This window comes from Rhinoraja longicauda, chromosome 39 (assembly GCF_053455715.1).
Source record: "Rhinoraja longicauda isolate Sanriku21f chromosome 39, sRhiLon1.1, whole genome shotgun sequence".
In the NCBI taxonomy this organism is placed as follows: Eukaryota; Metazoa; Chordata; class Chondrichthyes; order Rajiformes; family Arhynchobatidae; genus Rhinoraja; species Rhinoraja longicauda.
The window spans coordinates 405,475-422,793 of NC_135991.1; the positions used below are offsets into that span (position 1 = coordinate 405,475).

Genomic DNA, 17,319 nt, shown 5'->3' on the forward strand with positions numbered 1-17,319 from the left:
GAAGGACCTCTTTGCTCCTAAACTCAACTCCTCTCGCTATGAAGACCAACGTGCCTTGAGTTCCAGTGAATACAAGCCCAGTCTTTCAACATATGACAGTCCCGCCATCCCGGGGATTAACCTGGTGAACCTACGCTGCACTGCCTCAATAGCAAGGACGTCCTTCCTCAAACTAGGAGACCAAAACTGCACACAGTACTCCAGACGTGGTCTCACCAGGGCCCTGTACAACTGCAGAAGGACCTCTTTGCTCCTAGACTCAATAGCAAGGAGGTCCTTCCTCAAACTAGGAGACCAAAACTCCAGGTGCGGTCTCACCAAGGCCCTGTACATCTGAAGAAGGACCTCCTTGCTCCTAAAGTCAAACTAGGACGTCCTTCCTCAAACTAGGAGACCAAAACTGCACACAGTACTCCAGGTGCGGTCTCACCAGGGCCCTGTACAACTTCAGAAGGACCTCTTTGCTCCTGAACTCAACTCCTCTCGCTATGAAGTCCAACATGCCTTGAGTTCCAGTGAACACAAGCCCAGTCTTTCCAATCTTTCCTCGTACGACAGTCCCGCCATCCCGGGGATTAACCTGGTGAACCTACGCTGCAATGCCTCAATAGCAAGGACGTCCTTCCTCGAAACTAGGAGACCAAAACTGCACCCAATACTCCAGGTGCGGTCTCACTAGGGCCCTGTACAACTGCAGAAGGACCTCCCTGCTCCTAAACTCAAATCCTCTTGCTATGAAGGCCAACATACCATTGGCTTTGGAAGATTGTGTGCAGTTTTGGTCTCTAAACTGTGAATGTCGCCGTGACCGTGTGACATCACTAAACGATGTGACCGTGTGACGTCACTAAACGATGTGACCGTGTGACGTCACTAAACGATGTGACCGTGTGAGATCTTAATCACTGAGTACCGTAAGGGCTAGTAATGAGATCCAGCAGAGGAGTAGGAATCAGAGGCGGGATCAACAAACCAGCCTCTCGACCCTGAACACCGCTTGGGCCAGGCTCAAGGGGCTTATAAAGCACCACGAGGTCAGGTATATACTCGGATGACTATATAATATATAACATATATAACATATAACAACTACAGCATGGAAACAGGCCTGTCCGGCCCTACCAGTCCACGCCGACCATTCTCCCTGACCTAGTCTCATCTACCTGCACTCAGACCATAACCCTCCAATCCCCTCCTATCCATATACCTATCCAATTTACTCTTAAGTAATAAAATCGAGCCTGCCTCCACCACTTCCACCGGAAGCCCATTCCATACAGCCACAACCCTCTGAGTAAAGAAATTCCCCCTCATGTTACCCCTAAACCTTTGTCCCTCAATTCTAAAGCTATGTCCCCTTGTTGGAATCTTCCCCACTCTCAAAGGGAAAAGCCTACCCACGTCAACTCTGTCCGTCCCTCTCAAATTTTTAAAAACCTCTATCAAGTCCCCCCTCAACCTTCTACGCTCCAAAGAATAAAGACCCAACCTGTTCAACCTCTCTCTGTAGCCTAAGTGCTGAAACCCAGGCAACATTCTAGTAAATCTCCTCTGTACCCTCTCCATTTTGTCGACATCCTTCCTATAATTTGGCGACCAGAACTGCACACCATACTCCAGATTCGGCCTCACCAATGCCCTGTACAATTTCAACATTACATCCCAACTTCTATACTCGATGCTCTGATTTATAAAGGCAAGCATACCAAACGCCTTCTTCACCACCCTATCCACATGAGATTCCACATTCAGGGAACAATGCACAGTTATTCCCAGATCCCTCTGTTCCACTGCATTCCTCAATTCCCTACCATTTACCCTGTACGTCCTATTTTGATTTGTCCTACCAAAATGCAGCACCTCACACTTATCAGCATTAAACTCCATCTGCCATCTTTCAGCCCACCCTTCCAAAAGGCCCAAGTCTCTCTGTAGACTTTGAAAATCTACCTCACTATCAACTACTCCACCTATCTTAGTATCATCTGCATATTTACTAATCCAATTTGCCACACCATCATCCAGATCATTAATGTAAATGACAAACAACAGTGGACCCAACACAGATCCTTGGGGCACTCCACTAGACACTGGCCTCCAACCTGACATACAATTGTCAACCGTTACCCTCTGGTATCTCCCATTCAGCCATTGTTGAATCCATCTTGCAACCTCACTATTAATACCCAACGATTTAACCTTCTTAATCAACCTTCCATGTGGAACCTTGTCAAATGCCTTACTGAAGTCCATATAGACAACATCCACAGCCTTGCCCTTATCAATTTCCCTGGTAACCTCTTCACAAAATTCAAGAAGATTAGTCAAACATGACCTTCCAGGCACAAATCCATGTTGACTGTTTCTAATCAGGCCTTGATTATCCAAATAATTATATATATTGTCCCTAAGTATCTTTTCCATTAATTTTCCCACCACAGACGTCAAACTAATAGGTCTATAATTGCTAGGTTTACTTTTAGAACCTTTTTTAAACAAAGGCACAACATGCGCAATGCGCCAATCTTCCGGCACCATCCCTGTTTCTAATGACGTTTGAAATATTTCCGTCATAGCCCCTGCTATTTCTGCACTAACTTCCCTCAATGTCCTAGGGAATATCCTATCAGGACCTGGAGACTTATCCACTTTTATATTCTTCAAAAGTGTCCGTACCTCCTCTTCTTGAATCCTCCTAATTTCCATCACTACTCTACTTGTTTCGCTTACCTCACATAATTCAATATCCTTCTCCTCGGTAAATACCGAAAAAAAGAAATTGTTTAATATCTCCCCCATTTCTTCCGGCTCAGCACTCTGACTCTCTAATGGACCAATTTTATCCCTCACTATCCTTTTGCTATTGACATATCTGTAGAACCCCTTGGGGTTTACTTTTACATTACTTGCCAAAGCAGCCTCATATCTTTTTTTCGCTTTTCTAATTTCCTTTTTAAGATTCCTTTTACATTCTTTATATTCCTCAAGAACCTCATTTACTCCCTGCCGCTTATATTTATTGTATATCTCCCTCTTTTTCCGAACCAAGTGTCCAATTTCCCTGGTAAACCACGGCTCTTTCAAATTATTATTCTTTCCTTTCCACCGAACAGGGACATAAAGAGTCTGTACTCTCAAAATTTCACCTTTAAATATCCTCCATTTCTCTATTATATCCTTTTCATAAAACAACAATTTCCATTTCACTCCTTTTAAATCCTTTCTCATCTCCTCAAAATTAGCCTTTCTCCAATCCAAAATCGCAACCCTTGGTCCAGATTTGACCTTCTCCATAATGATATTGAAACTAATGGCATTCTGATCACTAGACCCAAAGTGCTCCTCAACACATACCTCCGTCACCTGACCCATCTCATTTCCTAACAGGAGGTCCAACACTGCCCCTTCTCTGGTAGGCACCTCTACGTATTGCTGCAAAAAACTATCCTGCACACATTTTACAAACTCCAAACCATCCAGCCCTTTAACAGAATGTGATTCCCAGTCTATATACGGAAAATTGAAATCACCCACAATCACCACTCTGTGCTTACTACTAATATCTGCTATCTCCTTACATATTTGCTCTTCCAATTCTCGTTCCCTATTTGGCGGTCTATAATACACCCCTATAAGTGTTGCTAAACCTTTCTCATTTCTGAGTTCCACCCAAACAGCCTCCTTAATCGAGCCTTCTAGTCTATCCTGCCAAAGCACTGCTGTGATATCCTCCCTGACAAGCAATGCAACACCCCCACCTCTTGCCCCTCCGATTCTATCACATCTGAAACAATGAAATCCTGGAATATTTAATTGCCAATCGCAACCCTCCTGCAACCATGTTTCACTGATCGCCACAACATCATACTTCCAGATGTCAATCCAGGCTCTAAGCTCATCCACCTTTCTTACAATGCTCCTAGCATTAAAATATACACATTTAAGGGACCCATCATTTCTTATTCTCAGTTTATTTCTTTTCCCTTCTTTCTCTCCTACATATTGGGTCTGAGTGTTTCCCTTTTCTGCCTCCTGCCTCACACACTGCCTGTTAGCTATCTGTGTTTGAGTCCCTCCCCCCAACCGTACTAGTTTAAAGTCTCCGCAGTTATTTTAGCAAATCTCCCCGCCAGGATATTGGTTCCCCTCGGGTTCAGATGCAACCCGTCCTTTTTGTACAGGTCATACTTCCCCCAGAAGAGGTCCCAATGATCCAGAAACTTGAAACCCTGCTCCCTGCACCAGTTCCTCAGCCACGTATTTATCCTCCACCTCACTCCATTCCTATTCTCACTATCGCGTGGCACAGGCAGTAAGCCTGAGATTATTACTTTGGAAGTCCTTTTTTTTAACTCTCTTCCTAGCCCCCTGAATTCTCCTTTCAGGACCTCTTCCCTTATCCTACCTATATTGTTGGTACCTATATGTACCACGACCTCTGGCTCCTCTCCCTCCCCTTTCAGGATATCCTGGACACGCTCAGACACATCCCGGACACCGGCACCAGGGAGGCAAACCACCATCCGGGTCTCCCGACTGCGTCCACAGAAACGCCTATCTGACCCCCTCACTATAGAGTCCCCTATTACTATCGCTCTCCTCTTCCTTTCCCTACCCTTCTGAGCAACAGGGCCGGACTCCTTGCCAGAGGCCCGGGCACCGTCGTTGCCCCCAGGTAGGCTGTCCCCCCCAACAGTACTTAAACAGGAGTACTTATTTCCAAGGGGTACAGCCACCGGGGTACTCCCTAGTCCCTGCCTCTGTTCCTTGCCCCCCCTAACAGTGACCCACTTGTCTACCTCCCGTGGTCTAGGAGTGACCACCTCCCTGTAACTCCTATCTATAACGTCCTCACTCTCCCTGATCAGGCGGAGGTCATCAATCTGCCGCTCCAGGTTCCTAATACGGTCCCTTAGGAGCCCCATCTCGTCACACCTGGCGCAGATGTGGATGTCTGGAAGACTATCAGACTCCCAGATTCCCCACATCTGACACCCAGAACAAAAAACTGCCCTGGCAGTCATACTCTCCAAACAAAGCCCCGCGCTCGGTTACTAAACCTACCGCCCGGCCGCTACTCCAACCGCTCCAACCGCCCACCCAAAAGAACTGCCTCAGATGAGTCTCTGCTGAGTTTTCGCCCTGACAGTTGTTATAAATTGACAAAAGGGGGGAATGAGGAATAAAGATAAAATACGAAGCAAGTCTGATCAAGTCAAGGACTAAAAAGATAGCCGTCTGGGTAAAGGTTAATTAGAAACAACTATCACTGCTTTCTTTGCTATTGTGTGATATATCTCTGTTCGGTAGCTAGAAGTTGTGAAACCATGGACGGTTGAGAAGTGATTAACACCCTAATCACATAATGTTCCAGCAGATACAACAATAGGACGTACGGGACTGGTCGTAACTGGGGACTGGGAAGTGCCTACGGGGCTAGTTGTGATTGGATGAACATGTTGGAACAATGTCTCTCAATTGAACAATGCCCCTCAATTGTGCCCCCATCATTCTATTGTTTGGAAACTATATAAACATTGTCTTGGTATGTATGAGTATGTTTGTCCCAGCCTGTTTCGGAGACCGTGAGCGCTGTAGGAGCAGAATTGGAGGAATCATCGCAGCGCTGCATTAAAGGTTTGAATTGAAGAGCAAGTGTTTGGATCAATTATTATTGAACTAGATTGACATAAAGAACCGGAATCGTCACAAGGATACCCAGATCTCTTTGTACTTCCCCATTTCCTAACTTGACACCATTCAGATAATAATCTGCTTTCCTGTTCTTTCCACCAAAGTGGATAGATAACCTCACATTTACCCACATTAAACTGCATCTGCCATGCATCTGCCCACTCACACAACCTGTCCAAATCACCCCGCATCCTCATAGCATCATCCTCACGGTTCACACTGCCACCCAGCTTTGTGTCATCCGCAAATTTGCTAATGTTTGAACATTAACAATTGAACGAATAACACATAATGCTCCAAATTAAATTTAAATTGCTTGCTTCAAATCTAAGAAAGAGGCAGTTGATATACTCTGCTGTGCCCTGCGCCCAGTGGGAAATATTAGTTCCAGTCGGTGAACACGAAGGCTGATTATTATCTGAATGGTGTCTGATTAGGAAGAAGGGGAGGTGCAACGAGACCAAGGCGTCCTTGCATGTCACTCACTGAAAGTAAGCATACAGGTACAGCAGGCAGCGAAGAAAGCTCATGGCATGTTGGCCTTCATAGCGACAGGATTTGAGTACAGGAGCAAGGAGGTCACACCCGGAGTATTGCGAGCAGTTTTAGTATTCAAATTTGAGGAAGGCCAGTCTTGCTATTGCGGGAGTGCAGCGTAACCAGGTTCACCAGGTTAATCCCCGGGATGGCGGACTGATGATAAAGAATGAATCGACTGGGCTTAAATTTACTGGAATTTAGAAGGATGAGAGTGGATCGTATAGAAACATGTAAAATTCTTAAGGGATTGGACAGGCGAGATGTAGGGGGGAAATGACCATTTTGGGTGAGTCCAGAACCAGGACTCACAGTTTAAGAATAAAGGGTAGGCCATTTAAGACTGTGATGAGGAAAAACGTTTTCACCCAGAGAGTTGTGAATATGTGGAATTCTCTGCCACAGAAGGCATTGCTTTCACTGGATGTATTCAAGGGATATGGGGGTCTTGGGGTTAACGGTGTCAAACGATATGGGATATGGGGAGAAGCTAGGAACAGGGTACTGATTCTGGATGATCAATCATGAATGGGCTACTCCTACAACACTTTTCTATGTTTTCTAAGACAAGGTGAAGCTCTGCTCAATCTGCAGTTTATTTTGTGGTGAATGGTATCAGACCAGTCGACAGGTTGATGTTAATCAGACAACAAGGTTTGTCTGGAGGCAAATGACCAACTCATCCTTGTGGCCTGTACACAAGGCAATTCAGAGAGCGCTGCCACGCACACCGACCATGTCTTTGCCTATTTATCATGAAATGCATGAGAACATGTTTCCCTTCATGCTGTGTACATCTGGTACACGTAGAAACTGAAAAACAACACTTTACTTAAGCAGTTGACAGGCAGATGTTTGAGCTAATCTTGGTCTTGGTCTTGGTTATTGGTCCTCCAAAATATTCCAAATGGAATTTAAACTGGAGGTGGCAGAGTATGGACTTAAGCAAGAAGGGCTTCTTGGAGAAGAGCTGCCTGGAGTGTAGTTGCGTCAGGTTGAGTAACTATAGTAGTGTGAAGACTATTCCATGCTTTAATTGTGCGAGGGAAGCATGAATTGCTATAAACATCTGTCTTGATAGCTGGGATCTCAAATTGAATCGAATGCCATCATCTACTCCTGATGGGTTTGGGTTTGGTGTAGATGTGGTAATCTATGTCGAGCTGACCATTTAACATTTTGTAAAAACAGGTCAAACGGCGGGCTTTACGTCTGTCTTGGAGAGTGTTCCACCCCAATAAATTTCGAAGTTCGGTAACACTCGCTTCTCTCTCACGGGTATTTGTAACAAAACGAGCTGCCTGCCTTTGGACACGTTCGATCGAAGAAATGTTTTTAATTGTGTATGGGTCCCATGCTGCAACTGCCTAGTCCAAAAGTAGTCTGAAGCAGTCCCGTAGTCCTGGGTTCCCCAAACTCCCCCGACAGCTCCGAAACCTGTTTCCGGGCAACAATTCAAGTCAAGTCAATTCAAGTTTATTTGTCACATACACATACACGATGTGCAGTGAAATGAAAGTGGCAATGCCTGTGGATTGCGCACAAAAAAGAATTACAGTTACAGCATATAAATAAAGTTAATAAGTTACTATCGTGTAGACAAAAATTTAGTCTCTGGAGTTATAAAAGTTGACAGCCCTGATGGACTGTGGGAAGAAACTCCGTCTCATCCTCTCCGTTTTCACAGCGTGACAGCGGAGTCGTTTGCCTGATCGTAGCATCCGGAACACTCCGTTACTGGGGAGGCAGGGGTCCCTCATGATCTTGCTTGCTCTGAATCTGCACCTCCTGATCTATAGGTCCTGCAGGGGGACGAGTGTAGTTCCCATGGTGCGTTCTGCCGAACGCACTACTCTCTGCAGGGCCATCCTGTCCTGGGCAGAGCTGTTCCCAAACCAGACTGTGATGTTGCCGGACAGGATGCTCTCTACAGCCCCAGAGTAGAAGCAATGAAGGATCCTCAGAGACACTCTGAATTTCCTCAGTTGTCTAAGGTGGTAAAGGCGCTGCTTTGCCTTCCCCACCAGTGCGGCAATGTGCGTTGCCCATGTCAGATCCTCTGTGATGCGGACTCCCAAGTATTTAAAACTGCTCACCCTATCCACAGTAGACCCATTTATCTCCAGTGGCGTGTACGTCCTTGGATGTTTAGCCCTTCTGAAGTCCACAATCAGCTCCTTCGTTTTAGTGACATTCAAGAGGAGGCTATTGTCCTGACACCAGAGTGCCAGATCAGCCACCTCCTCCCGGTAGTGAGATATCCTGGGTAAGGGTGTACATGTATTCAAAGGAAGTACATTTATTCAATGTTATCATTGAGGTCAGTGATGGGTATGGATAAACAGTGACATTATCAGTGCGGTCAGTGGTGCGTCGGTAACAGCAATCACATTATCAGTGTGGTCAGTAATGGGTCTGGATAAGCAGTGACATTATCAGTGTGGGACAATAACTGCTGATGCTGGTACAAAATCGAAGGTATCACAAAATGCTGGAGTAACAGCAGGTCAGGCAGCATCTAGGAGAGAGGGAATGGGTGACGTTTCGGGTCGAGACCCTTCTTCGGACTGATGTCAGGGGGCGGGACAAAGAAAGGATATAGGTGGAGACAGGAAGACAGTGGGAGAACTGGGAAGGGGGAGGGGAAAGAGGGGGGAAATAGAGAGACACAGGAACTATCTAAAGTTGGAGAAGTCAATGTTCATACCATTGGGCTGCAAGCTGCCCAAGCGAAATATGAGGTGCTGTTCCTCCAATTTCCAGTGGGCCTCACAATGGCACTGGATGAGGCCCATGACAGAAAGGTCAGACTCGAAATGGGAGGGGGAGTTGAAGTGCTCAGCCACAGGGAGATCAGGTTGGTGAAGGCGGACTGAGCAAAGGTTTATTTGACACATTTTTACGACACATAATTTGACACATTATCAGTGTGGTCAGTGATGGGTCTTGATAAGCCGTGCCATTATCAGTGTGGTCAGTGGTGGGTCTGGACAAGCCGTGACATTATCAATGTGGTCAGTGATGGGTCCGGATATGGGTCCGGATGGTTTCAGGTCGACACCCTGCTTCAGACTGACAAGTAAGAAGGATCTCGAACCGAAACGTCACCTATAACTTTTTTTAGAGATGCTGCCTGCCGGCTGAGGTACTCCAGCATTTTGTGTCTATCTTCGACTTAATTTGTCAAGTAATTGTAGAGTGCATACCCCCTTTCACGGCGCTAACTGAGACACGTTGAAACGGAAAGATGCAGTTTTGAGATCAGAGACAGAAATTTCTTGACCAGCCGAACATAGACTTCCAACGTCTATATTTATTTCCCTGACTGATGAGGGTCGATGCCTTAAATCCTCTGCACCACCTATTTACCTGTGATGCCTCTTACACAGATCTGTGAAAGTTTAATCCATCTGCTCGACCAAACTCCCCAGTGAAGGTCAGGACCTGAATTGACTTCCCAAAATAAACACTTCCCACTTCTCTGAAATAAGCCCCATCAGCTGCCCGATTCCTCAGCTGAAAAAAACCTCCCTGCGATAATTCTTGACAACCATCTAAACTGGCTGCAAAGAGAAACCAGGTAACTATGGACAAGTCATACTAGCATGCTAACTAATGCGCCCCCCCACCCACCGACCTTTAAACCTTTAACTAATGCGCCCCCCCGTACCTTTAAGAAATGCGCTCCCCCCCGGACCTTTAACTAATGCGCTCCCCCCACGGACTAACTAATGCCCCCCCCGGACCTTTAACTAATGCGCTCCCCCCGAGACCTTTAACTAATGCGTCCCCCCAACCCCCAGAACTTTAGCTGATGCGCTCCTCCCACGGATCTTTAACTAATGCACTCCCCCACCCCCCCCCCCCAGACCTCTAACCGATGCGCTTCCCCCCACGGACCTTTAACTAATGCGCCCCCCCTCCGGACCTTTAACTAATGCGCACCCCTCCCCCCAGACCTTTATCTAATGCGCCCTCCCCCCGGAACTTTAATACGCTCCCCCCCGGACCTTTAACTAATGCGCTCCCCCGCCCCTCTCGGACCTTTAACTAATGCGCTCCCCCCCCTGGGCCTTTAACAAATGCGCTCCCCCCGGATCTTTAACTAATGCGCTGCCCCCCCCCGGACCTTTAACTAATGCGCTCCCCCCTCTGGACCTTTAACTAATGCGCTCCCCCCTCCCGGAACTTTAACTAATGCGCTCCCCCCCGCACCTTTAACTAATGCACTCCCCCCCCCCCCCGGACCGAAACTAATGCGCTCCCCCCCTGGACATTTAACCAATGCTCTCCCCCCCTCGAACCTTTCACTAATGCGCTCCCCCCCGGACCTTTAACTAATGCGCCCCCCCGGGCCTTTAAATAATGCGCTCCCCTCCCCCGGATCTTTAACTAATGCGTTCCCCTCCCCCGGACCTTTAACTAATGCACGCTTTACCCACCCCCGGGAGCACCGCCGGGGATGGAGGAGGGGGGGGTGGGAGGAGAATGGGGGGGAGGGGGAGATGGAGGCGTGGTTAGGAGGAGGAGGGTGGTTCAAGTGGATGGAGGGGATGTTGGGAACTTTTTGGAAATTAGTAATCACTCAGTAAAGATGATAGAAGGGCACCATTGCCTAGACTTACCTTTCAAACAAGAAAGTGTTAGTCTGCCGATTAACCGCTGCATTGCAGAACAACGCCTTTAGGATCTGAAACGCGTTTGGCAAGAATAAAAAATTTCATGAAGAATATACACCTTTCCTCACGGAGATGATTAATAATGGTTATGCTGAAATGGTACTAGAAGGCCAGCTGAATCGATGTGATGGAGAGCTTTGGTACATCCCACACATTGGGGGTATCATTCAAATAAAGGAACTTTAAGAGTGCTCTTCGACTGTGCTACGGTTTTCAAGGGTAAATCACTTAATTGTCACCTGCTGCAGGATCCAGACCGAACGAACTCAATCATCGGAGTTCTTTTCGGATTCAGATGAGCGCCGGTGGCTTTGATGGCGGATATCAAGGCAATGTTTCATCAGGTCAAGGTATCGGAAAAGCATGTTAACTCCTTGCGATTCTTATGGTGGCCGGATGGTGATGCACCACAAGATCTCGTTGAATACAGGAGTAGTGTCATCACCAAGTTATACAAACTTCGCATTGAGGAAAAGCGCCGAGGACAATGAAGCTCACTTTCCAGAAGAAGTGACAAACACCGTAAAGAGCTATTTCTATGTGGACGATTGTTTAAAATCCATGTCGATGGAACAGGAAGCAATCCAAATGGTAAAACATCTGACTTCCCTCTGCAATAAGGGAGGATTCATGCTATGGAAATGGATCAGCAACAGCCGTGCTGTATTGGAAACCATTCCACTAGATAACAGATCCAAGGAGACCCGGGAGTTGGATTTGAACAAAGACAATCTGCCCATGGAGAGAGCTTTGCGATTGCACTGGTGCGTTGAAACAGATGTATTCAAGTTCATAATTTCGATTCAAGAACGACCATGTACAAGACGGAGAATCCTGTCCGTGCTTGGTTCTCTTTACGACGCGTTGGGATTTCTTGCACCATTTACACTACCAGCCAAGTAATTTTTACAAGATGTCTGCAAGAAGAAATTTGAATGGGATGAGAGTACAATGCAAATCTTCTCTCAGCGATGGACAGAGTGGTTAGTAGATCTCGACAAGATCTCGGAGTTCAGGGTGGACCGGTGTATGAAGCCTACAAACTTTGGCCGAATCAAATTTGCACAGCTGCATTATTTGTCTGACGCAAGTGAAAATTCTTACGGTACAGTTTCATATCTTAGACTGGAAACTGATAACAATGAAGTACATGCTGCATTCTTAATGGGAAAGGCCAGAGTGGCACCTATGAAGCAAATGACCAGAATGGAGCTTGCAGCCGCAGTCTTAGCTGTCAGAATTTACATATTACTGCAAACAGAACAGCAGCTTAAGCTGGAGGAATCTACCTTCTGGACTGATAGCATGACAGTGCTTAAGTACATCAACAATGAAAACAAACGCTTCCTAACATTGGTAGCAAACAGGATCTCTTTTGTAAGGGATGCTACTAATGTATCACAGTGGAAGTATGTTAATACCAAGGAAAATCTCTAGATGAAACCTCGAGAGGATTAACAGCAAACCGATTCTGGAGCAGTAAGAGATGGATCAGTGGGCCAGAGTTTCTCTGTAAAACAGAGCGAGAATGGCCAAGGTTTAACCTAGAAACTGAAATCTCCGCTAACAATACTGAGATCAAGCAAGACATCTCAGTGAACGCCATTATCAAGGATCCATTGGATTGAACAAACTATTTAATAAACAATAGACAATAGACCATAGACAATAGGTGACGGAGTAGGCCATTCGGCCCTTCGAGCCAGCACCACCATTACATGTGATATATTACCATTTCTCCTCATGGAATAAGTTAAAAGCTGTGGTAGCTTGGTTTCTTAAAGTAAATACAATGCTTTTGCAGCGGACTCGTAAGAGAAAGGAAACTCGGGCTGCTATGAGCAGCCTTGAAACAGATTCTGACAAGCTGAAAGAAAAGGCTGACAAAGAGATGCAAGTCTTTAAGGCCTCATACCGGGGACAATGCTCATGTCATGATAATCTTGTTAAGGCAGAAAATGCAGCCTTCTCTTTCTGTCAAAGACAAGGATACAAGGAAGCGCTATCAACATTACAATCTGGTGAGCATGATGTTAAAAGAAGTTGTCATTTATATAGGCTTGATCCAATACTGGATAAAGGAATTCTGAGACTAGCTGGTCGCCTGAATAAACTAGCGATGCCTGAAGAGGCTAAGCATCCTATTATTCTCTCGAAGAACTTTCATGTTTCAACATTGCTGTGACGCCATATTTATGAACAGATCGGGCATTGAGGAAGAAGTCACATGTTGTCGCAACTTCGTAAGCTTTTATTGTTCCGTTTAATATCTATTGATAATTGCTTCGGTGTATACGGAGAACAATTAGGGGCCGATGTGTAGGAGCCAATTACGCTTAAATTGGTTACTATCATTATATTATGGCTTTGTTTAATATTTCTAGTTTCTGTTTTTTTGTTGTTGCATGTTTGTGGGTGTGATTTGATACGTAATGAGGAGTGCCTACATCTGAGGAGGCTACCGTAGCCAGAGAGATTGGGTGTCAGTTCAGTCTCGGAGGATGGAGAGAATACAGTTTTTAACCATACGACCACACTACCACAACCACGAACACACGACTACACAATCTCGACTGTATTGTTTCCAGAAGAAACAGTTGATAAGAACGAAAAGTTATGAATTACTATTTTGATGTGTGCTACGTTAATAAAGACCAATTAGTCAAGAAACAGCGTTTGGAGTATTTGCTTTTGTTATCTCAGAGTGCGGTGTTTGCATCAGCCATACCTCCACTCCATCCCGAGCAGTAATGGCTATCGAAGTTGGACTTTGAGACGGTATAGAAACTGCCATTATATAAAATATTATAAAATATACATTGCCCCGCTTAGCTACTCCAGTGTTTTGTGTTTATCTTTGGCATAAACCAGTAATTGCAGATGCTTGTTATTATCTTCGAAAGTAATATTTTATCAGGGTCGATATTCAGTGGAACTGGGATTAATGGAAGGAAGGGAGTGTGTGAGAAGCACGCCTGGACCGGGGACTGTTGGAGCAGATGCGGTTATCAAGGCAGGGAAGCAGCATTATATCACCACTACTATTCGTGGTCAAAAATGTGAGGAAGAAATGTCGAATGGAAATTCAAACGAATATTTCAGTATCTGTCTTGCAATATCAGGGACACCGTGGCGTGAATGATGATTTATTTTTGGAAATAAAATACGATAGCTGGAGTGGTAGATGGGATCAATGGTGATACTCATCGAAATCACACCAACATTAAATGAAATAACCTAGTGTCATGGACCATCAATTCATTGGAAAGCATGAATTCTTACTTTCAGTGAAACATACATAAAGTGCTGGTGTAACAGAGGGTCAGGCAGCATTTTTGGAGAACGTGTGGAGATGACAGTGGTAGAGTTGCTGCTTTACAGCGAATGCAGCGCCGGAGATTCAGGTTCGATCCTGACTACGGGTGCTGCACTGTACGGAGTTTGTACGTTCTCCCCGTGACCTGCGTGGGTTTTCTCCGAGATCTTCGGTTTCCTCCCACACTCCAAAGACGTACAGGTTTGTAGGTTAATTGGCTGGGTAAATGTAAAAATTGTCCCTAGTGTAGGATAGAGTTAATGTACGGGGATCACTGGGCGGCACGGACTTGGAGGGCCGAAAAGGCCTGTTTCCGGCTGTATATATATATGATATGATATGACGTTTCGGATAGTGACCATTATTCAGACTCCTTTTTCAGCGACCCGCTTTGTTTTTTTACTCGATCCTCAAGTTATTTGCTTGTCATCTCCCATGGTGCAGTCAATGGCTGTGACGCAAGGTGTTTGTTTCTTGAGCGTCACTAATGATGATCAGCAGGTATGAGTTCTTGTCGCTGGAGACCTATCGCTCTGTATATCTCGGTGCGCACCAGAAGGCAGGGCCACAGAGCTGCGGCGATGACGGACTGACGGAGCTACAGGAGTTAATTGTGTCTCACAGCTATGGGATATCCACTGATCTATCGAATTGAAGATATATATTCCCCTACCATAGCGACTGTCGCTGTTTTCGGTAATTTGTTTTGTCTTTGATTTTCATGTACGTGCTCATGCTGTGAGACATTCCGTGAAGTACTCCGGCGCTGCCGACGTTAAACAAACATTTTATTTCTGTTTCAATAATTAACTTGTTTAATTTCGTCAGATATCCATTTTCCTTCTGTAACTGCCGCAGTGTGTACGTCATGCCCGTTGTTTATCCTGGACTGCGCCACTCTCTCTACATCCTCGCCACCGCGCCACAGTCAGTACTGCCGATGTCGCACAGTTCCGGAGATGCAGGTTCAATCTCCACATGTGCAATGTTTCATCGGTCGTCCTCCGACTCCGCGCTTTTCCTGGCTGCGCTCACCTTTCCTCCCACCTGCAGTTGACCTGCCTATTAATGGTTCTCCCACTACAATACGGGCCTGAGTGTGGATGGATGCTGCAATCTGGAGGGCAGTTGATGAGAATGTGGACGGAATTAAAAGCTGTGACCCTAATATACATTGGCGTTTGATGGGTTGCGTGCGCACCGTGACCCAAACGCTGCAGTCTCTGAGCATTTTCGGGTCATTTGGTCAACGCATCCAAGTTTGAAAACCTTCCAATCAGACAATGTTGCTCAGATACATTTGTGCAGGTCTTGTGTCAGTAATATTTCTTCTCCCCTTCACAGTGAACCTGTTGGCGATAGTGATACTCTGTCGAGGTAAATGCGGTCTCTCCAAATGCATCACACGCTACCTGGTGGCCATGGCAGCGTCTGATCTCCTGGTCGGCATCACTGATCCGTTTCTACGTCTGACTATTCTATTTCACTTCCCTTATTCTTTTCTCAACATTACTCCCGTGTGCACGACTGTCATATTCCTGGTCTTTGCAACCACCGCGGTCTCTGTCTGGCTGACGGTAGCCTTCACCTTCGATCGGTTTGTGGCCATTTGTTGTGAGAAGCTGAAAATAAAATATTGTACCGAGAGAACGGCGGCTGCAGTTATCGGGGCAGTGATTGTGCTGGGCTGTTTGGAGAATATCCCCAGGTGTTTTGCGATAGATCCTGGCTACGAGTTTGATAATCTTCCCTGGCTGTGCTACATTAAACCCACCTTCTATACATCGTCTGCATGGATCGCATATCATGTCACACACCGCGTTCTGACCCCTTGTCTCCCGTTCTTTCTGATTCTTCTGCTCAATGTGCTGACGGTCAGGCGGATTGTAGCGGCCAGCAGAGTCCGCAGGGGTCTCCGGGGCCGCAGCAACGGGGAGAATGACAAGGACCCGGAGATGGAGAACCGCAGGAAATCCATTGTTTTACTCTTTAGTATCACGGGCACTTTCATATTGCTGTGGGCACCACAAGCTGTCTTTGTCATCTTTGCGGGTTTTGCGAAGATCGGAGATGACGGCTCCCCCACCGGTTATTACCATATCACGATGGTCACGTCGACGCTTTTACAGCTTCTCAGTACCTGCACCAACACGTGTATATACGTGGCGACCCAGAGTAAATTCAGACAGGAGCTGATGAACGCGGTGAAATTCCCACTCAGGGTAATTCGTGCACTTGTTCACTCATAAAGACATGCTACACACACAAACAAAAACAAGCTCTTTAACCCTTCGATCCGCGCCGACAATCTATCACCCATTTTTCACTAATTCCACTTTGATAACCGCATCCTTACACACTGAGGGCAGGTTATGGAATACGTGCGGAATTCAGAGTCACAAAGCACGGAATCTGCTCCTGGGGCTCAGCTCCTCCATGCTCCATCGACGTGAGTCCCATTTGCCTGCGATTGCCCATCATTCATCGTAACCATTCCGATTCAAGCATCCTGCCGTCGTGTATTTTAATGAGTTGAACCCTCCCCTGCAGATGCTGTTTTAAATCGAAGGTAGACACAAAATGCTGCAGTAACTCCGCGGGTCAGGCAGCATCTCTGGAGCGAAGGAATGGGTGACATCTCCGAAATTGATGCAAATGCTCATTTGCCCTATCTCTTGAACTTGAGTTTGATATGATTGCATTTGTGTATTATTTGTTATCTGTTTTGTTTCAATAACATAATTTTTAAAAACCCTTTCGGGTTCAGCGCGGTACACGTAATAAATAAAAAGAACATAATTCTGCATTCTGAACTGTGGTTTATATATTTTTACGCTGACCGGTGCATTTGTACATAGAATATGGAAATGTACAGCGCAGGAAAAATAAGTTCGGCCCATCATTTCTTGGCCGAACATGATGTCAAGATATATTTATGTCATCTGTTTACGCATGATGCAAATCCCGCAAGTCTTTGTTTGTCCACGTGCTGATACAAATGCCTCAGAGAAGCCATGATACAACCAACCTCCACCACCTGCACTAGAAGAGCGTTTCAGGGACGCGAAACCCTCTGGTTAAAAGAAACACGTG

General features: G+C 46.0%; 1 protein-coding gene across 1 annotated transcript; it reads left to right on the forward strand.

Moving 5' to 3' along the window:
- Window positions 1-15,509: 15,509 nt before the first annotated feature.
- Window positions 15,510-16,475, forward strand: LOC144611076 (putative G-protein coupled receptor 139). Its single transcript, XM_078430158.1, has one exon. The coding sequence runs from the start codon at window positions 15,510-15,512 to the stop codon at window positions 16,473-16,475; it is 966 nt and encodes a 321-aa protein (XP_078286284.1).
- Window positions 16,476-17,319: the final 844 nt, after the last annotated feature.